The sequence below is a fragment of the Kryptolebias marmoratus genome, linkage group LG1 (genome assembly GCF_001649575.2).
Source record: "Kryptolebias marmoratus isolate JLee-2015 linkage group LG1, ASM164957v2, whole genome shotgun sequence".
Lineage (NCBI taxonomy): Eukaryota > Metazoa > Chordata > Actinopteri > Cyprinodontiformes > Rivulidae > Kryptolebias > Kryptolebias marmoratus.
Window position 1 is genome coordinate 7,359,363 of NC_051430.1, and position 21,916 is coordinate 7,381,278.

Genomic DNA, 21,916 nt, shown 5'->3' on the forward strand with positions numbered 1-21,916 from the left:
TAACGTCTCTGATTATTTATTTATTTTTTTTAATCTTCTCCTCATGTCAGAGTATTACTGTCATCCTGGACTCTGCGAGTAACGAGCTGCTGTCAGAGTGCCACCGCCGGTCGCTGAAGAAAATCTCCTGCCTGCCCGACTCCCATGAAGAGATCGATGACACGATCCTAACGTGATGGAGCAGGACTTAATAATGAAAAGAAAATTGCAGTCTGTAGAGGTCAACTAAAATTTGACTTATTCAATAAAAAAATCCTCAGTAGGAGAACCCCAGACACACTCAACACACATGCTCATCTTGCCCTGGAGAAACATACTGTATTCCCTGGCTAATTTCCTTTTTTAATTTTTTTTGTTTTTTTTCCCCAAATCTTTGTTTTAGCAACCATTAGGCCCAATTTCTTACTCGTTTCTTTTATCTTGTGATGTGCAGGTGTTTCTCCTGTACCGAACTTTAATAGGAAGACTTAATGCCAAAATCTGTTTTGATACAACAGTGTTTTGCTAATTATTTTACCAAAATTATTTCAAGCATTGAAATTGCCTCTGTAAAGAACGCCGACCTCCCCCATCTTTAAATTTTTTTTTTTTTTTGAACTTTGTGTGTTTGAATTGTTTGAGGAAAACAACTTTCTATAAGAAGACAAATCAATCATTCTTATCACTGAAACTGTTGTAAAAAGCCAACACAATGATAATAATAATAAAAAAAACATAAGATTTCATAATGAGTGTGAGATATTGTGAAGCCATTTTCTTAAAGGTTGGTGAGAGGTCACCGAGGTTGCGCTTATGAGGCTTATGCAGGAGAGTTCTCACCTTGGCTGAATTACAACAATTCATCATGAGGAGCATAATTTCATTTTATTTATCTGTGAGGTGCTACTTGTAGCGATGAGAGGCATAGTGTACGAAACAATACATTACAACAAGCAGTTTGCCACCATAGAATATTAGAAAAGTAAGTTGCAAAACACTCTTGGGATTTATGGAAGAAAATGTATTTTTTGACAATTCTATTGTGAAAAGAAGTGGGATGTATCCTGCCTCTTGTCTTTTTTCACCCAGTGTCAGAACTCACTCTGCAAAACTGTAAGGGAAGGGCAAGGCTGTGGGAGGTGAGGGTAAACAGGGTGCTGCAGCACCCCTGATGGCTGCCAGAGGACATGCCCGTCCAGATACAAACGAATAAAACCAGATTGATTAGTGCTGCGTGTGTTTAAATGCCAATAATGTTTTGGTATAATTGAACTCTAAATCTGCAGTTATTGCATGTCTGAGTGGGAAACAAATAAAGCAGCATTAGGTCACGAGTACCATTTTATAGATGTCTTCTGTCCAAACTTTGCCGCATATTTTGAATGTCATTCAATTAAGACAGAACATGTCGTTCAATTTCCTGTTTGTACCTCCTACATAAAACACTGAGTCACACAAAAACACTGTGTGTGAGGAGCAGGCACTTTTGCCAGTTATTTATTTCAATCTGACTTGTAGTGTTAGTACAGTGACAGCTTGTGTGACGTTTACTTTTTATTCTGTGGTTTTTCTGTCTGCCTCTCTGTTTCAAAACTGTTGTCAGGCGTGCGGTTACCATGGTGACCCAAATGAGCCACTGGCAGCAGCTTCAACATTTATTTTCTTAGTTCTCTTTTACGCTTACAGTATAGTTTATACGTCTAAAATGTTGACGTTTTGCCAGCGTGGACTACTACAAAAGTAAGCCCCAGTTTGTTACTGGTGCTTCGGGGGGGAGAGTCACCGCTTTGGCCGGGTTCATGGACGCGCTGGGCCGGCCGGTCGCGCTGTGGCTGGAGTCTGCGCAGTGAGGCCGGCTCACGCTTGGGCGCAGCTCCGCTTGAGAAGGAAGCAGAGTTTCCGGCTGTTTGCAGCGGAGGGAGAGAGGATTGCTGACGCCGCGAAACCCCGAGGAGAAAAACGAAAAACCGGCTCAGGGGGGCTAACCATTACGAGGGACGTGTAGTAGTTCTTTACTTTTGTATCTGGTGGGGCTGGTGAGTTTCTGCGGTCCCGGGGGGAGTCGAGCAGAGCAGCGGCACAAGGCGGGGGTTAGCCACCAGCTACCGGCATGGCCAGGGACTACGATTACCTCTTCAAGCTGCTCATCATCGGTGACAGCGGTAAGACAATGCCGTGGATGCGGGACGGGAAGTGGGCCCTGTCTCGTTTTTCATTATATTTTATGACGGGGGGGAAGGAGAAGTGCGCCAGTACGGCTTTTGTGTGTTTGCTGTACTGGTTTACTGCGCGTTACTGCACACTTTATCCACAAAAATAATGAGAGAAGCGCAAACCTCCGCCATGTTTTAGAGCCTGTGACAGGGCGGAGGTGTCCGGACTGGGCATGTCGGGTCGGATACCGCCTTCACAGCTTCACTCTCTGTCGCACCAACATTTCTTTACTTGTTTTTAAATCGAGTTCAACTTTGGTTTTAGTGCCACACGCACAAAAAACCCCTCCAACTTTTGACCTAAATACCGTCTCTGCGGTTCTTCTGCCTCTCTCATTTTGTCTTTTATAGCTGACATTAGCGGTGTGATGTTAGCTAGCTTAATGCTGGCTAGCAGACGTATTCCAGGCTTTGTAGCGCAAATAAGTGCTTCTTTTTCTTTTCAGCTTCAGGAGTGGTTAGTTAAGTCGTTGTATTTTGTTTGCATGTGTATGAAAAGTGGACAAATTTTGGGTTTAATTGTCTGGTTTGCAGGAAAGTCTCAGCTCCTGAAGATGGCTAAAGTACAGACTGCTTCTCATCGGGGCCAGTCAAGTCAAACTGAAGTGAAAATATCAAAATGGGCCAATTTTAGCTGAAGTGTCGCCCTCTCGGGTGCTACTGAGCGTGTGTTCGTCATGTACAGCTCCTTTGACATAAAGTTTATGTTGAACATTTCAGACGAGCTCACATAGCCACAGGTGGGAGCCATGCTGTGTAGGTCTTCCTGGTCAGAGCTACTACCTTGTCTCATCCAGCTGGAAGTATTTTATTTTTTTAAGGGGCACTGATCTTTGCTTTCACTGACAGCTCCAATCCTGGCACTGCTACCCCATCAGCTGGCTATTCACAGAGCAGGACATGGCAGCGCTGCAAGCCCTTCACATCTCTCACACACAGGCTTCAGTGTCCCCTTAGCCACAGCAGGACAGTCCAGCCGCCTGCCAGTCTCCACACATGGAGAGGACGACGTTCTGACCTTCTGTGGCTCTGCAGACTCAGGAGGAACGCTTCCAGGTGCTTCATCTCAACCCTGATCAGCTTGCTCCGGCCAGAGTGTTTCATTTGACAGAGCTAACGCAACACTGTTCTGTAAAGTGTTTTGTTGCGTGCATTCGGTGTTGAGGCCTGACAAGTGTCCCGCATCTTTTATCAGAGCCCACGCTCTGACAGCGAAGGTGTGCTGGATTAGCTCGTCATGAGTTACTTTCTAGTTTGCCGAGAGATAGAGAGAAAGTGATTTTTGGTCAGGCAGCTAGAAGGCATGCTCTTTTCGACTGAGTGATGTCAAATTCTGCTTTGAAGATTTGCTTATTGTTGTTCGAACAAAACTGTGTGGCGTGGAGATCAAATGTCGGCCGAGAACAAAAGGCAGGCTCTGTAAGAGGCTGGAGCACCAGAAGCCTAGCTTCCAGTCGTGGCCAGAGGTGGTGGTTTGTTGAAGACAAAAATACTGAATTCCACTGTTTCTTGTCGTCTTTGTTTTGTTTGTGTTGACTTTACTCCCACCTGCCTCGTGTTTATTCTGCACTCATATTAAACTGAGCTTCCTTTGCTCTAAGCGTCATCCAAACGAACTTGCGGGGTGTAGCCCTGCTGACATTAACTCATTCCACCCATTGACATGCACCGTAATGCCTGACCAAGTGTTCCCTGCCTTCTTTCGTTGTTGGCAATTGAAACCGGCAGGACCCGGTTCACAGAAGCTTTCCATGTCCTGCTTGCTCACAACCTTTCTTTTAAGCATAAAATAACTAATAGAAAAGTCAATATTTGAACATACAGCAACCAGGTAAGAGCTGCACAAACCAACGAGAGTCAACGCCTGGGGAAAAAAAAGATCTGCCTTTTATTGTTTTTCTAAAGAAGGGTAAAGTCCTGTTTGTTTACATGGAGGGTTATGGACTAAACAGTATCAGAGACATTCTATGGGGATGCTGTTCCCAGTCCAGGACCTGTATGAAGTCCAATATTACAGTATATATCAACGCAGTGCACTACTCTTTGCTTTTCTTGTTTAACTAAATGTTTAGGTACACAAGAAGCGGAGGTAATGCTGATGTTCTCTTCTATGGTTTGCACTTGTCAAATGATGTTAGTCAAGATGTGATGTACAAAACCAAAAATAGACTCACTGTTGTGCATGTGTTAAAACAAAAACAAAAAAATCTGTGTATGGTATTTGAAACTGAGTTTTGTGTGACAGCTTTACGTTAGGTCACAAGTGAGGATTTTTTGTTCAAATATAAACTTTAATTCTGCACTTGTTTCCTCCTCAGGAGTGGGGAAGAGCAGTCTCCTCTTGCGATTTGCAGACAACACGTTTTCAGGTGCGTGGTTCCACCTCAGCTATGATGTCAGTTCAGGATTTCCTGCAATGTAGTTCCTGCTCTTTAATTCTCCTTCTTTTTTTTTGTTGTTGTGGCATTCACACGGCTGTTTACAGGTAGCTATATCACCACGATAGGCGTGGACTTCAAGATCCGGACGGTGGAGATCAACGGGGAGAAGGTGAAGCTACAGATCTGGGACACGGCAGGGCAGGAACGCTTTCGCACCATCACCTCCACGTAAGTAGATTCGTAGTCACACTTGCATGTCTTTCCATGTAAAGCTGAAACCTAAAAGGTCTTTTTGTGTTCATGACGTTAGATATTATATGAAGGAGTTTGCAGATGATTAGAGTAAGTGTTTCACTCTGACGCTGGGTGGAATTCCCCACAGATCCTAATTACAGACGTGAGAGGGAGGCTCCGAGTCGTTTGCTGCTGTGCTACATGAAGGCAGCAGCTTGGTGTCAGTAGTTGTGTGTCTTTGTGTGTCTCATACTGCTGTCCATGTGTCCCTACACTAACTCTGGTTTAAAACAGCCTAAAGTACTAAACTCTGGCCATAACTTTCATGTTTTTTTAACAACTCTCAATAACAGACAAAGCAGACCGAATGCCTTTTCACCGAGCTCCACTGCTGCCCAGAAATCCTAGAATTACGTGAAGGGTGTGAGTTTCAGCTCATAATACTGAGAGCGGCTCGCTTTCAAAAATGTACTTCTTCAATTGTCTGGCTTCATGTTTTGTGGCACACCGTGCCAGTAAATGAAACCTGACAATAGTTTAGGATTAAAGGAAGTAGTAGTAATAAGCATTCATATAACAGATTCTAAACACCGGCCAAATAAAAAAACAGCTGAAGCAAAATGAACAAGACTAAACTGTTCTTTTTTTTTTCTTTATTAGGTTTTGTTTCAGATTAAAGTGGCAAAATGTATACATTACAAGTTTGACAAAAGCTACAGGTACTCTGTGCCAAAATAGATAAAACACCGAGGCTGACAAAATCAACTTTGGGTTATCCATATGATATATTTTGACCTCCAGACTTTTTGTTTCAATAACTATCAGTTGCAGTCCATACGCCGTCAGCAGATAGATTTCAGATGGTTTTTATTTACCTTTTAGTCTGGGCGGGGAAAGAAGTACGTGTGTTCTTTTGTTTTTTAGCTCTAATGGTCCTTCTATTCAGGTAGAAATGAAATGGCCGTTAACGCCATGTTAAGCTGCAGTGTTTGCTGAAAGCTTTCTGTCAGTCCAGCAGTTTGCCTCATCTCCAATGAAGGCTCTTCCAAGGATGTTCCAAGTTCCCGATTAGACGCATCTCAAAATAGGTTTCATCCTCCACCCCTAGATGAAAACTGCAAAGCTGTTTGGTTCATCCTGATGTTGGTTCAGGAAGTTGTTTCTGCTGTTGTTGATCCGTTGGATGTTTCTGTTGCTGTATCAGAGAACTGGTGTGGGTTCTGTGTTTCCTACCAATGCCTGCAGTTTATTTCTTGTGAAGTGCTGAGCTGTATTAAAGACTTTCAGCTGTAAAGAATTGAAAGATACTTTATTTATTGATCCTCAGGGACATTAGAGCCAAGAGGCTGGACATCAAGAGGGAGCACAGTGATTAGAGTCCCAGTGGGCATTATTACTTACTTATAATACTACTATACTACTATTATTACTTACTAAGAGGGCACTACTTATTACCAGTGCAGTTGCATGGTCAAAAACATACAGCACTGTATTGTTAATAAAGTTTCTCTACATATAAATGTGCATATTTATTTGGTTTTGACTGAAACAGGCAGAGGTTGCATTTCCTCTGCTGCTGGCTCAAACCTCATTGGTATTGTCTTGAACAAAACCCGAAGAGCATGTACGACTCTTATCACTTACAAGCACTGCTCGAGCAGGAGCGATCAGAAATCGAGATCGTCCCGAAACAATAAAGTCCCGGGCAGTGCTGCTACCTCAGCCCTCGAGGAGTCCAACCGTCCTAGTTAAACGGCGCTGCCTGTCTCCGGCTGTCCTGCAGGAATCCCTCGACCAAACAGGAGTCCTGTTCAGGCCAGTTGTTTCCTGTGCCGAAGTGGAGTGACGTGGTGCCTTATTGGATCCTAAACTAGCTTTGCTGTGAAGGCCCTGACCTGCTCAGACCACTCAGGCAGAAGAACCTGAGCCGTGTGGGAGATGTGTGGCAGCGGTGAGCCTCAAGACCACTGAAGTCAGAATATAAACTATGCCTCCTAGTTTATTCTCATTTGTATTTCCTGAACTCACGGGTACATTGCTTTTTTTTAGGATGCTCACTAGATGAGCAAATATTCTAAATATTAAAAGTAAACAAAAAAGATGTGCAAGAAATTAGATGAGATAAGCCACGTAACGTCTAGCTGGAGTAGTTGTAATAGTTTATTAAATAAAAATGTCCAGGTTTTAAATGTGTGACTACATTGTTTGTGGAGTGTTTGTCACAGAGAAGAGGTTAGGCCCCACTTTCCTGCTCCGAGCGTTCAACAGTTAGAGGTTATCCTTCCCCGCTGTCTAATGGCTCATTTCTTTTGGACATTGGGGGACGATCAACACTGCATTCCCACTCTGTCACCAGGCAGAAACACACACGCACGCACAGTAAGCCTGACAAAAGCCTCTTTGTTTGTTTGGCGCAGTGCAGCCACTCTGGGGATGCTTCTTTTGTGGGTTCTGACCACTAGTTGAGGCTGGTTTCAGTTCTGTGGCCGTCCTTCCTTTTCAGCCCCCCCCCCACACATTCTCCTTTTACATATTCAATCGGAGCAAATGGTCCAGAGACTCTGCTGTTCAACGCACAATGAGGCAAACTGACCATTAAAATAAAATAACTCTTTTCATGTTAGTATTATTTGTTTAAAGTTTTAAGGAAATGAAGCTGTATGGCTCCTAAATTGAAATCTGTCTCCCCCTGCTGGATGCTTTCTTTAAGACAGCCTGTTTTTAAAGCGCATGTAATAATTTATGGTTAGTTTTTCAGAAGATGCTTGTACTATTTTTGGGCTAATAAATGGTCAACTCAGGTCTGTTTTATTACTCTATCCATATAATGTGGAGTTAAAAAAGCTGGATCATTAAACAATTTCAGCAGTTACTTTAGCTGTATGTCATGTATTTATATTACCCATAAACATCCATTTCTCTATTGCAGAGATGTTTCTAAATAAGTCCTTTTTTATCCTCATCTAATTATTTGAGCTATTTTCACAATGCATTTACCACTAATACCCATTTCAGTTTCTGTAGTTTGTATATTTCACTATTTTTAGACATTTGGTCAAACAGGGGTTCTCAAACTTTACATGCAAAGGTCGAAACCTGATTTCTAGATGAGGCCAAAGGTCTGACACAACTATCATTAAGCTTATCTTTTTTTTTATAAAATTTTTCAACTTTTAGGGGGAACAGAAGTAGATTCAAATTATTAGGAAAGCTCAGACGAGCTTAAAATTAAACATTTTTGTCTTTTATAACATGTATTTTCCTGTTTTATCAGTTAAACAGAATGATGAATTAGGTTGAGTATGGGTTTGTTTTTCCATTATGCGGTTATCAAAAGAACAGCTAATTAAAATCTGCATTAAAGGGTGAAATTCCTCTGTGTTTTCTGCCTTTTATAATGGGGAGACAGAGCTGCTAGAAATGTGGTACAGCTCTAAGACGTAGTGGAGCAACATTTGATTACAGAGATTGTGTTTTTATGTGAAGTGATGGACTGAAGGTCATTTAATGTAATCTATATCTGCAGCAGAGATGTGAGTTATAAAAAACAAGCAAATATAGGAAGAAAAAATCAAACTTTATTGTGTGTATTGGATGGGCCGTCTTCCTGTGGCAAAAAAAATAATTCTCATAATGAATTAATTTGCGTATAAATGTACTTTCAGGGTTTCCCCCAGCGTACTATAAGCCTGGTGGGCCGCAAGGCTTTGCTGAGCCTGCCGTCAGGCTAAGATCCGCTTGTTTATTACAAATATGTAATTTTTATACACGTTTTTTCCCACCTGCACCCCCAAAACTGCTGTCTTTATCTATCTCACCATGCAAGGGGTACGCGCACCAACATTGACGCAATTGCGCTGTCCCTGCCCCTGTGCGAAGGTCCCGCGTGGTGTCGCATTGTGCACCATTTGTAACTTGGCGAGGACCCCGCGCCACGCTCCATTCAACCATCTGCTTTCTTTTTTACCGTATTTCCACCGGTTACATAGTGTACTGCCCCCCGTCTTTTTGGAGAATACTGCTCCGACGTAGACGCCAAGTATAAACGCCTCCACCGTGCGCTCAGGTCTGCGTGCTGTGTGCGGCGCCCTGTGGGACTCTAATGAGCCCTGAGGCCGAGCCACCTTTAGCTACTGCTGGAGTTACCGCATCGTCAGAGCCACAGCAATAAACATCGAACAAGTGGGTTTAACCAAAAATGGTTAGTTGAGCCGAAATTCAGCTGGTGGCTTTACAAGACCGAATATGGTAAGCATGTTTTGTACTTAGTGAAAATATTAATATGATGCGAGCTAATTTATCCTTGTTTACCAGTAAAATGATGCTATTAAATTCAACATTAGATGCTTTGTTTTGTTGTTACATGTAGTGATCCGACAACCGTTGCAACCGTTGTTATTAATTGGCCTTGACGTGAGACGTGTTTTGGTGCCTTGTTTGCACTTTTTCATTTATGTTAATTTAATTTATTTGTAAATGTGACTTAAATTAGGATTCAAATTAGGTGCAATCAGTTATTATTTATTTATTTTAATTGTATTTTTTTTGTTTAAAAAAGTATTTCAAAAGTGCCTTTTTGTAAAACTGTAGTTGTGTAAATATTTCACACATATCTTACAATATTACATAATAAATAGCCATATTTTCAACTTTCCTCTTGTCAACTTTAATTTTTTTTTTTTTTTTTTTACTAAATCACGGTCGGCCGGCGAAAAGCCACCTACTACCAAGCGTAGCATCTTTTCAGGGGGAAACCCTGTACTTTTATGCATGTTCAAATCCTCACTGCTGTAAGGAGCTCAGAAAATTGTCAACTTGCCTCATACGTTCTTGAATTAGGCTTTGGGGAAAGTGTAAAAACCTTGGACTTTATATATTTAATGTAAATAATGAGTATTCAAGAAGAGTTTTATGATGTGTGCACATTTTTGCGCTATTTCAAATCTTTTTTTTGTTTGCCTGCTTTTCCGTGCTGGGTCATGGGGAGCTGTCACCTATTTTCATTACCAGCTTTAAATGAGCAATAATTTCTAATTCTTGCATTTTTTTGAGTCTTTGTTGTGTTCGAACATCTGCGCCAAATTCATGTTGCATATCTGAGGTAGACGTGGAGGACAGATGCAGCTGATTCTCGGTGACAGAGGAAAGTTCTTCTCTTCTTTTATTTATTTTCCGAACAAATTTAACGCAGCCGACACGCTGATTAAACCCCTTCCCCCCCAGTCAGAGAACAGCTCACTGCTTTTGTTTTAGTCCCTCTGTTTTGGGAGGTATCACTAAGCTAGTCTGGACTGCTCCATTCCTGGCTGTGTAAATCTTGGAGAACAGACCGTGTTGATTCTGCAGGTCGGACAGTAAATCTTCTGACGTGTGTTCCCGCCCTGAAGTTATTGTGCTTAGTCTGATGATGCTAGTTGTAATTATTAAAAAGAGCCATCAAAGACTTCAGTGACTAAATACCTAAAAGTCCATGTTTTGGTAAAAACTCTTCATTCTGTATCAGTCTTAGTTTTGCTTTTTTTTAGCGTGTGCTGACACGACAGGGACTCAAATTTCTCATAAATTCTGTTTACCAGGTGAGAAGCTCCTGATGCTGGTAGCTTAAACACTACAGCACTCCCCTTCAGAATAAAAGCAGAAAGTTGGGACTCGTGTGCAGAACGATTTTTTATTTTTGTATCGCCTTCACGTGGGCTGGATAGGGTCAACTTTTGGATGTGGCCCTCGAGCCATAAGGTGTCTGTTTTAGACTAAGGCCAGATGTCTTTTTAACGCATTGATATTTCCAGTTTGTGGCAGTGATACGTTCCAGCTGGTGACTAACACGAAGGGTGGCATTTGTTCCCGCAGATACTACAGGGGAACGCACGGGGTTATAGTGGTTTACGACGTCACAAGTGCGGAGTCCTTTGTCAACGTTAAACGATGGTTACATGAAATCAACCAGAACTGTGACGACGTGTGCCGAATATTAGGTGAGCGTCTCCTCTCCTACTTTTTGCTTCCAATATTGAAGGGGACTCTTCAGTCTGAGCTCTCCTCTGCTATGTTTAGAGACAGGGAGGCTCCTTTTCACCAGCTCGCTCTTATTGTCCATTTCCTAGTGGGAAACAAGAATGACGACCCCAACTCTAAGGTGGTGGAAACAACTGACGCACAGAAGTTTGCTGAGCAGATGGGAATCAGCCTGTTTGAGACGAGTGCAAAGGAGAATATCAACGTTGAAGAGGTAACTCAATTGATTCGTCTCCAACTTCAGTATATATGTTTTTTAATTTGCTCTAAGTATGCTCAGCTTAACTCCTTTTTGTCTTTGTTTTTGGACTTAGATTTATTTACTGTTCCTCTGCTCCTACAGAGTCCTAAAGTCTAAAATTTGGTTGCAGTATTTTCCAGATGGAATTGTGTGTGTGTGTGTTTTTGGGGGTGGATTGGAAAATGATTATACATTTCTTACAGTAAGAAAGAAAGTTCCTTATCCTCCCAAGATGTTTTGAATCATCAATAAAAAACAACTTTTTTCATATTGAAAGAAACCTCGTTTTAGAAGTTGTGTGATACCCTCCTAACTTTATATCCTACGTAGTTTGTATTTATTTTTCATTGTAAACTATGAAATCAAACAAAAAAGGTTATCCTGAACTATAGGAAATAGTGCAGTTTGAAAGAGTTTACTCCTGTAGTTTTTTAGATATATTCTTATGCAACTCTGAAATGCAGGTAAGCATTCAATGTAAACAACTCTTAATTCTGAACAAATCTGAGCATAAATTTATACCAATACATCCAAATTGTTGATCTTCTTGAGCCTAAACTCTTCAGTGGACACATTAACCATTAATATGAGAACAAAATGGTGCTGATTTTGTTTCTTATTTAATGAATTTCCTTTTTGAAAGGTCTCTTATTTTTGGAATGAGTACCTTTTAGTCAAACACTGGTTCCTAATAGTAAAAAGATTGTTGAGTTGTTGTGCTTAAGCTTCCATTACCCAAATTATATCCGTATATTATTCAGCTTCTTTATCTAGCAGAAATCATAGCTTAGTAATCTGAACATCTGTAAATCAAATAGGATTCAACAATAAAAATAGGGAACATGTTACAGTTTTAAATCTTTTGACTTTCAGTCTTTAAATGTTGACATCTTTTCAGACAAGACAGTGAACCAACTTACTTCCAATACCTGCACCTTGCACATTTTATGAGGGTATAACTGGTCATTAACACTGTTGCTTTTTAGTTTATTAGTCAGTTTTTGTTAAATAAGCATGCTTCCCAAATTGTTTCTTATTACTGGGGGCAACTGTGGTTCAGTGGTTAAAGCAGTCATCCTTCAACAAGACAGCTGGAGGTTCGATTCCACCAGTCTGCCACATTCTGAAGTGTCCCTGAGCAAGACACTGAACCCCTCCCTGCCTCCAATGTGCCCCATCGGTGTATGAATGTGATTAGTCTCTAAAGAATGACAGATTAACTTAGTAGAGATATAGAGTGTTTTATGAATGTGTGTTGATGGTTAAATGAGGGCACAGACTGTGTTGTCAAGTGCTTTGAGTTGCCTGGTTGGCTACAAAGGTGCTATATAAGTACAGTCCATTTACCATTTACTTTGCTGTAGTAGTAAAATCAGAAGTACATTTAAATCTTCCAGCTTGCCTGTGGGAGGGAATACTAAGCAGATTTATCCACAGGACCGATTCTTAAAGCCGTCCTTCTGAAAACGAGAGGCACAGAAAGCTCGTCCTGTAAAAGTAATCGTCTCCATGTTGTCCGGTTCTTCTCCCGCAGATGTTCAACTGCATCACGGAGCTCGTGTTGAAAGCCAAGAAGGAGGTGCTCGCCAAACAGCAGCAGCAGCAACAGAACGACGTGGTCAAACTCACCCGGAACAGTAAACGGAAGAAAAAATGCTGCTAGCAAACTCCCCACACTCTCCCCCGCCCCCCTCACACACACACACACACACACACACCTCACCCCCAGAAGGCCCGGAGACATCTTCACACATGCATACACCACACCATGGGACTCAGAGCATTTAAATTAAAGAGCAGATAAAGATTTAAGAAGTATACCGTGAAAAATTAAAAGTAAATAAATAAATGAGATAAATGGAAAACTGTCCCCTTTGGACAAAACCTAATCATGAAGACTTTAAACAGATGTACAGATTTTTATTAGATGTCAGATCAAGTTTTATTTGGAACTCAGCAGATGGCCGCCGTCAACCTAAGGTCTTCCTTCGTGGAGGGAGCTGCGAGCGGACAGCTGGTCACCACGACGCTCAGATCTATATCGCTGCCCCGCCCCGAATTCTGCCACCAGTGTCTCATCTCTCCCTCCCTTTCACTGCACAGCGGACACTCCGAGTCAGCTGCGCCTGAGGAGGACGACTCACCCCTCCTGGATTTAGACTTTTTTGCATTGCGTTTTCTTTGCGTTGTTGGAACTCGGCTAAATGATGGAAGGTCTCGGCACCTCTCTGCAGTTTATACATTTCCAGCACCTGTATTAGCACAGCAAAGACATCATGAACTTCTGGTTTTTATTTAGTTTGACTCATTGGAGAAAGAAATCACACAAACGATGATCAGTAGCCAACCTTTAGCAACGAATCCAATGGACAGAACTTGTGACTTTTTGTGTAATTCTTTTTTTTCTTTCTATATTTTGCCAAGCATCCCACCCTCTCCTTTGTAACATCAGTAGTGCTGAGCCAGTAACAGCTGATTTGTTTTCCACCGTTATGTTTAAGGGTTTCAGAGCAGCTGAACCACTCTGACTGCACTCTTCACTTCAGTCTTACCGTACTTTGCTTTTAAACCTTCCACTTTTTGTTGTCAAAAAATTATACTGCCAATATTCTAGATAAATATATATATACATATATATATTAGGAGCTCAGGCGAGCCTCTCTTTAGACTGTTGCCATAGTGGCCCGCGGCTGGCCAAGAAGCAGGGTCCGATGGGACCCTGTTGAGACCTCAGGAAGTGCTTCTCCCCCTCCTCTCCCCTCGCCCCGCTCCTTCTCTGCGTTCCTGCAACCTCCTCTCCCCTCAGCACCTCTCGCAGCAACGGACTCACCCTCTGCGAGCGAAGAGTTCAGACTCTAGAAACTTGCGTCTGAAGTCATCATTGTGACCTCCAATCCAGAGAAGACTGTTTTGTTTGTTTTTTTGCTTCTGTTTTCCAGCATGTAACACTTTGTTTGAATTGGTGTGTTTCAGGTCAGAACTGTCACCTGTGGGTTCTTATCTTGCAGAATATGCTTAACAGTTGACTAATGTTTGGAGTCTTGCATCATGTTTTTGTCTCGTTTCTATCACAAGCCCCCCCCCCCCAGGTTCCCACCCCTCCTGCTCAGACTGAAGTGTTAATAGTGTTTTTGATGTCCACAGCGAGAGCGTGGCTGGCTGTGGGACCGTTTTGACATGAGAACAAATGGGAATGAACTGCGGCGCCAGATCAACAAGCGTTTAGACCCGAGCTGCTCTCGCCTCGCCACAGAGTTAGTCAGGGAGGCTGAAGCAGCACTGTCTATTACTGACCCTTTTTTTTTAATTTTTCTTCTTTCATTTGATTTGGGAGAATTGTACATGGAGAGAGATGGAGGTGCTTTGTTAGCTTCTGTTGGAAACGTTAGTTTATTTTTTTCCCCCCTCTGGCCGGGCTTTGGCTGACGGTTTGGGATCCCGATGCATTGGCCTAGAAATCGAACGAAATCTCACTTATTTTCATTATGTGTATGTGTGTATATATATAAATATATGTGTGTTTATATTCAATATAAAACAAACCTACACACATATTTAACACACCGAACTGTGCGTGTGTTACACATGCCTGGTGTGCTATGGTGAAAACACACTCGTCAGCTGTGGTTTGCTGTACACTGGAGAAAAGAAGAAAAAAGATGTGCTATTCAGTTTTCCCTACATGAATTTAATCAGTAATAAACATTTTAAAGGAATAAATGTTTGACATGATGGCTAATCTTGAATGTCGGTCGGTCGGTCCCAAGTTCATTTGACACCCGTGTCTTTTTATTATTTTTGGCTTTTCTGTGAATAAAATTGTATGGAAGGACAAATGAGATGATCTTTGGGAAACTCTTGGCTACCGCCAGTTTTTGGAAGAATAAACCCTTCAGCCCATTTAGACTGTTTCTGAGTAATGCCAGTGTCCGAGGCGTGACTGGTAACTTTTTACTGCTTTATCCATTATTATTAGTTTACCCTGTGATTCAACACTGACATGTTCTGCACAAATACAGCCTGTATTAGATAAGATATGATGAAAAATGGAGTATAGTTGAAGACCTACTTGATATTTTTAAATTGGGGTGAAAAGAAAGTACACTTTTAACAATCATTTCTAAATTGGGGGGGTACAAAATTCCACATTTTGTCCTGAGGCCCAATCTTGTTCGCTATTTATTGAAAAAAAAAGTTTTAACCCTACCCTAGTTTTTCATATGTATTATCAAATTGTACGGGAATATAAATTATTACCGTTCACTAGAACTACTTTTCTGCGTTTATTGCTGCCATAAATCAACCATGGTCAATGTAAACTGGCCTTTACAAAAAAAAAACCCAAAAAGAAACCTCTTTGGTGTCAAAAAGAAATCAGATTTCTACAGAGTAAAACCAATTAAATAAAAATTTGTATTTAAAATAAATGTTGCTTAATTATTCAACCCCTTTAAAGTGTCTGTCTTAATTCAGCTCAGAGTGAAGATTTTTGAAAAGTACAACTCAGGGCATGGATACTAAAGGATTTCCGAGGCTCTAAACATCCCCAGGGGTTCTGTTAAATCCATCATCAGGAGATTGGAGGAATATGGGACATGAATCTACCAAGAGTAGGCAGTCCTCACAAACTGAGTGACCGTGAAGAAGGAGAATAGAGAGAGAGACCACCAAGACCCCTGTGACACTGAAGGAGGTCTAAACTTCATAAGAGACTGAGCTCCAACAACTGCTGGCCAGGTACTTTACTAGACTGAGCTTTATGGGAGAGTGGCAAAGAGAAAGACTTTGTTGAAAAAAAAACTCAGATTAAATCTTGAGTAGGGCTTGATAAATGACATGTGGAAGACTATGGTCACCAAATACTGCACATCACCACAAACTCACCATCCCCACTGTGAAGCATGGTGGTGGCAGCATCATGCTATGGGGAGCCGGCCCTTGAAGGCTTGTAAAGATGGAGGGTAAAATGAATGCTGCAAAACTCAGAAACCCTGGAGGACAATATGATGCTGTCTGCAGAAGAACTACAGCTCGAGAGAAGATTTATGTTCCAGCAAGATAATGACCCGAACAAACGGTGAAAACTACACAGAAATGGTTCACAGACAACAAGGTGATGTTCTGGAGTGGCCGAGTCAAAGACCAGACTGAAGTCTAATGGAGATTTTGTGGCTTGATTTAAAAAGTACTGTTAATGACTGATCTCCACTCAGCCTGACAGAATCAGCAGTTTTATAAAGAGGAATGAAGCAAACGTCCAGTGTCCAGAAGAGAAAGACTGACCCACACATATATGAATATTTATGCAGTCAGTTATTTTAATTACATATTTTTATTCAGTTGGCATTACTCTGTAGAAATTTTATTTCACTTTGACATTGAAGAAAGTTTTCTTTTTTTGTCAAAAATGTCAATTTATATTGACCATTATGGATTTATGATGGCAGTAAAGGCATAAAAAATCCAAGTGGTGAATACATTTTGATAGATTACCTTTTTATGTGATCAAATATTCATTTATCTCATGCCTTTAGCTGTATGTCGTTATTTCATGCTTAAACAGAGGCCTTGTGACACCATGATTGTGTGCGGGGGAGTAGTTGGGACGTAAAGCCTCACATTCCTAATAAAACATAGCAGCTCCCATAAACTGGGTCCTGCTGGCTTCGACTCCCAGCATATACGGTCAATGGTATGGATCCACCAAAAAATGTATATTTCAAACATTCTGACTTTGAAAATCAGTTTTTCTCACTAAAAAATCAGTTTGTGTGTGGATGAGAGGAGCGAATGTAGCAGAAAATCTCCATTTAATATATATATATATATATATATATATATATATATATATATATATATATATATATATATATATTTGGGGCCTAAATATGCTTTGTTTTTTAAGCAACATGAGAAGTTATTCAGACTTGATCCGTCACAGATCGGCAGATAAGTTGTAATACGTTCAAAACATTATCTTGTGGACCATATACAATTGTAACAGGGGCTGCATCTGGCCCGGGAGCCTCGAGTTTGTCAAATGTGCTGAAACTATGCTATTTACTATGGCTGCTGATCATGCTATAAACTATGCCCACCAATTACAAAAAGTAGCGTACAGAAGTGTCTTTAGGACTCGTGGCGCATGCAGATGTTTGTCCCTGTTTTTATATTTCAGCAGCACCAGGTCCGAGGCAGAGGAGACGAGAGAATTGCAAAGTGTTTATTCGTACAAAAAGAAAGAAAGAGAATGGTAAGAAAATTGCATGATAAATATTTTGAATAGTTCGAAGCATTTTGTAACTGAAACAGTGCTGTTAGTCTGTGGTGAATGGAAGCTCTCACATGGAGCACAATGAGCCCACCGAAATAAAGCACAACATCCAACTCAGGAGAGACACGCAGCTGAAAACACACTCAATGGCCTGCGTTTGTCTGCCATTGCAACACACACACACAAGGTATGTGGAGGCAGCATCGTATTGTTCAACCAACCACAGAAACACATGCTTTCAGTTAGAAAATCCATTCAGTTTACAATAAAAAGAAACAGAAACAGCATTTACATCAACATAATGTCAACAAAATCAAATATGATACAGAGATTTGTCTTAAAAAAACAAACAAACAAACAAAAAAAAAAATTACAGTCTGGTTCTGGTAGGACTAAGTGCACAGGAGACCTAAATCTACAAACACATGCTGTTGAAAAAAAAAAAAAAAATACAGTTAATGAGTCCACCATTAACTTTTTAATTTGTTCTGCTTGAAGTGCATCCTCTGTGCGAAAGATTTCTATGGCTTTATTGATGGTTGATACATAAATCATCAGCAAGTGTGAACTTAGATGCTCGCTCTCCAGTTTCTGAACTAAGACACTGAATTTCCGCGTGTATTTTCCATTTAGGAGTGAGTTTTTAGGCTGCGTTAACGTGGTTTCCTTTAAAAAGAAATAACATTTGTTTATACTTTCTAATTTAAGGGGTTAACTGACTTAGCTAGATTTTATGTAAAAAATAAAAAGCCATCCTGAATAAATTCTGTTCAGAAAGAATAATACAAATGCTCTCTAAACTAGAAAAGACAAAATAGTAGAATTGTCTATATTTTTTTAAAACACTCTAATAAGCCTAATTGATCAACCAATAATGGCAAATTGCTTCATTTTCTTCATAAAGGGAGAACCTTTTGCCTCTAAAAGCTGCATGCTAATTAGTATGGCCAAAGACAGTAGCTGTTATTCCTTTTAATGTCAGACTTTGTGCTAAAACCAAGAGTTGTTACCTTGTGCTGGCTACAGGCACTGAAATTAAAAATGCACTGGAATGACCACAGGACAAGAATCGTGGTTGCCATCTTGCTAGGTGCTCCGTTTATCCCTGGACTGTTGACACGTCGAAGCCACACATTATGGCCCTGTGCGTGCCATAAGGTGTGTCATCAGTGTGTCATCAGTTCGACAAGGCAGAGAAAAAGACTTATTTTACTGAAATTAATATATATTGTGGAAATCGGGACAAAGTTTGCTGTGATGAGCTGTCCACCAATCTCAGTCAAGCATTAGCGGGGGGGCAACATGCCAACCTGGTGTGCTACTGTGATAAAATAACCAAGGGCTATAATCAGTCTAGCCAGATCAGAACATAATTGCTCTTTAAGTAATTAAGTACTTTATATGTCAACTTAGTCTAAAGAGCTCTGCTGCCAGTGTCTGTAATTAATCTTACTTAGACTCAAAAATTATGATGAAGTTTTTTTCCTCAAAATTCTGGAAATATATAAGCCTTATATAGCACATACTTCTGTATTTAAACAAGGATAACTGAGCTTTTGTCTAGCCTATATATATTAATTCATTATTTAGCGTATAAATTTTGCCAATACAATAGGTAAAACAGGTTAGTATATTGATGGTTATTATTTAAGAAAAGATGTCACTAACATTATTATATTTTTAGTTACTTGATATATGCCTATTCTCAGTACCCAGATTTATAGGAATTAGACAAGTATTTAAAAAAAACACAATAAATGTATCATGTTCTTTGAAGTTCAGGTTACGATAAATATAACAAGTAAAGGCCTGATTTATCGACTGTGCTGGGGTAGACCATTCCAGTGTATTTCTGTTTCAGTGTGTAGCGGTACATCTAAAACTCGCCTTTTCATCGTCTTTGTGAAATCTGGTGCTGACTTGCAACTGCTTACAAAAATACTGTAAACGTTCCTCTGTGACAAAAATAAGACATTAGAGGGCTCGTAGCAAGGATTTGACATAAATGGAATAAATGGACAGAGCCTTACTAACTGTTTGGCCCTGTTTTCAGTTCTAATTAAGCTAATCCACTTTCTAGCTAAGCTAAGCTAACTGAGTGTTTTAATCAAGCTATCCCACTACTCTAGTCGAGCTGTCCCAGTGTTCTACTTAACCTATTCCAGTGTTCTAGTCAAGCTTTCCTAGTGTTCTAGTTAAACTATGCCAGTGTTCTCATTAACCTTTCCCAGTGTTCTACTCAAGCTGTCCCAGTGATTCCCAACTCCAGTCCTCGAGGAACACCATCCTGCAGGCTTAAGTTGTTTCCCTGCTCTTCTGCAGGTCTTTAGGTTCTACAGAAGTCTGTTATTCACTCATTCATTCAAATGAGGCGTGTCAAAACAGAGAAACACCTAAAACCTGCAGGATAGTGTTCCTCAAGGACTGGAGTTGGGAATCACTGTTCTAGTCAAGCTGCCCCAGTGTTCTACTTAACCTATCCCAATGTTCTAACCAAGCTATCCCTGTATCAAGCTATTCCAGCGTTCTAGTCAGGCTAAACTTTGGTGTTTCTTCAACTGTTCCATTAGTTACTCAGTTACAGCAGATACCTTTTTAACACTATGCTAACCCTAATGTTTTGTTATTGCTAGTAAAGCCTTGAACTGCCAACAAAGTGGAACTGTTTGCTTTTTGGGGTCAGGTAAATGTCTTTATTCTATTGGTAAGTATTTTTTAGTGGAACAAAAACCCACTGTCACTATGTCACACCAGACCATTCAAAAAAGGAAGAAAGAAAGAAACAAAGAAAGTGATGTCTAACCCATCAGTAGAATTCCTGTTCACATGGCAAACATGAAAACAGAGCCTACAAATAACACTGTACAGATATATTTTCTTTCTACAAAAAGATCTTCATTTAAAAGTATGTTTCTTTTTTTTTTTATAAATATATCACTTTCATTCAAACCTATTTGTTTTTTATTTAAAAAAAAAATCATTCTTTGGATTGATCCTTCCCAACAACCAACTGAGACGACACAAAGACACCTGCATAGGTTAGCACAGCTGCTTCAGTCATGAGTTCGAACAGACAGACAACACCGAAAATCATTCACGCTTCAAGATCTGAGCTCAACACACAGTGTTTGACCAACGCAGTCACATTTATGTCACCTAACGTGGAAGCCCGACAGCTAAGAAATTAAAGTGCCCATGAAGTATTGAAGCAATGAGAATGGAGGTAGACCTTTACTATTAGGAGCAGATGTTGAATATTGCAGCAGATGCTGACCACTGCGCAGGAAGTTTGGTGGAGCTGCTGTCCACCGACACACCTTGACCATTGCGAACTTCAACTACATATTATTACTGAAGAGCATTCAACACCGTTCGGCCTCCTTCTCAAGCTTATGTAAACGTTTTGTAAATTTGGTCAACTAGGAAGATGGCTGACATCACAGGGACAATATGGGGCAGTGCCTTTTTCTTCACAAAAAGATAATATTCATATAATGTGAACAGTATAAAAAAATATAACACCTGGACAGACGGCTTCAGTGAGTTCAGCCACCCAAAGGTTTATTCATCTATCAGAGATGAACTTGAAGGCCACGTAGAGTTCATCACAACACTGCTCTCGCTAAGAGTGTTATCTTTCCGTTTAAGGATTCCTTTGGTCTGCTCCAGCTTGAACCGTTTCTTACTTGAGGGACTACCTGGGTTATTAAAGAGAGAAACTGTATTTTGGAACACAAGACATGTATAAATCGGGATAATTGTAGTTAAAGTAGAGCTGGAGCATCATGGACAAGTATAGGATGTAGCTCTTTTAATTTTGATTTTTGGATCTTTAGTTTTATATCTGGTTCACAGTGTAAAACTGCAACTATTTTTTAATTTTTTTTTACCATACATTCAATCCATTATTTATATTAGTGCATCTTAACATTGTCTATTCCATGTCTCTAAACTTTATTAATGTTTGATAGTTAAACACAGGAAAACCTCTTGTGTTTTCCCCATTTTTTTCTTTTTCCTCCCAGATTGTTTTTACCCCAAATCAACTTCCATTTGGTCATAATAGTCAGATATTTTTCCTCACCGGGGTTTTGACAGGTGAAGCTGTCGCCTCATGTTTCCCTGAACAAATGAATAAACCTGACAACGGTGACGTGTTCTGTACTCAGAGGGTTGTTAGGTTCATTTTGCGTTATGTCTCCTCACAGTCTGACTCGCAGCTTTCCCCCCCCTGACATCACCTGATTTCCCGTGGTCCTACGTTGTCCTGTCGGTTCGTCTTTCCCCAGACTCTTTGGCCTGATAACAGGGCTGCACATAGTAACTGTACATTGTGTTCCACCTCTACAGAGTTGGCAGTGGGTTTGTAGAGATGGCTGTAGGCACTACAAGGAAACCTTACTTTATGAAGGTAAACTTCGTAACCCTGTTGTGTTTTATAAGAACAAAAGTGCTCTATGAAAAGGGGTCAAGCCAAAGGTTCTGGGGAAGTCCTGCTCTTTTATTTATTCACTGTCAAATCATCAGTAAAAAGAAGACTGATGTGACAGATATAGTGCAAAATGCCCCGCCCCCCCAC

General features: G+C 40.6%; 2 protein-coding genes across 3 annotated transcripts in view; both read left to right on the plus strand.

Annotated features, from left to right (window-relative positions):
• Positions 1-1,314, plus strand: part of gcn1 (GCN1 activator of EIF2AK4) — a 35,894-nt gene extending 34,580 nt beyond the window's left edge. The window contains exon 57 of the mRNA XM_017414647.3: positions 51-1,314. Coding sequence (XP_017270136.1) covers positions 51-176 — 126 coding nt within the window. The 3' untranslated portion in view covers positions 177-1,314. The remainder of the gene's footprint in view (positions 1-50) is intronic.
• A 478-nt stretch (positions 1,315-1,792) lies between these two features.
• On the plus strand, positions 1,793-15,438 carry rab35b (RAB35, member RAS oncogene family b). Of its 2 annotated transcripts, XM_017414692.3 has the most exons (6): positions 1,827-2,141; positions 4,511-4,561; positions 4,678-4,801; positions 10,658-10,782; positions 10,912-11,036; positions 12,598-15,438. In XM_017414692.3, exons 1-6 carry the CDS (start codon positions 2,090-2,092, stop codon positions 12,724-12,726), a joined length of 606 nt encoding a protein of 201 aa, XP_017270181.1. In that variant the 5' UTR covers positions 1,827-2,089; the 3' UTR covers positions 12,727-15,438. The 2 variants fall into 2 exon arrangements, with proteins under 2 accessions (XP_017270182.1, XP_017270181.1); XM_017414693.3 differs by lacking the exon at positions 10,912-11,036 and having other exon boundaries at positions 1,793-2,141; positions 12,598-12,704.
• The last annotated feature ends 6,478 nt before the right edge of the window (positions 15,439-21,916 follow it).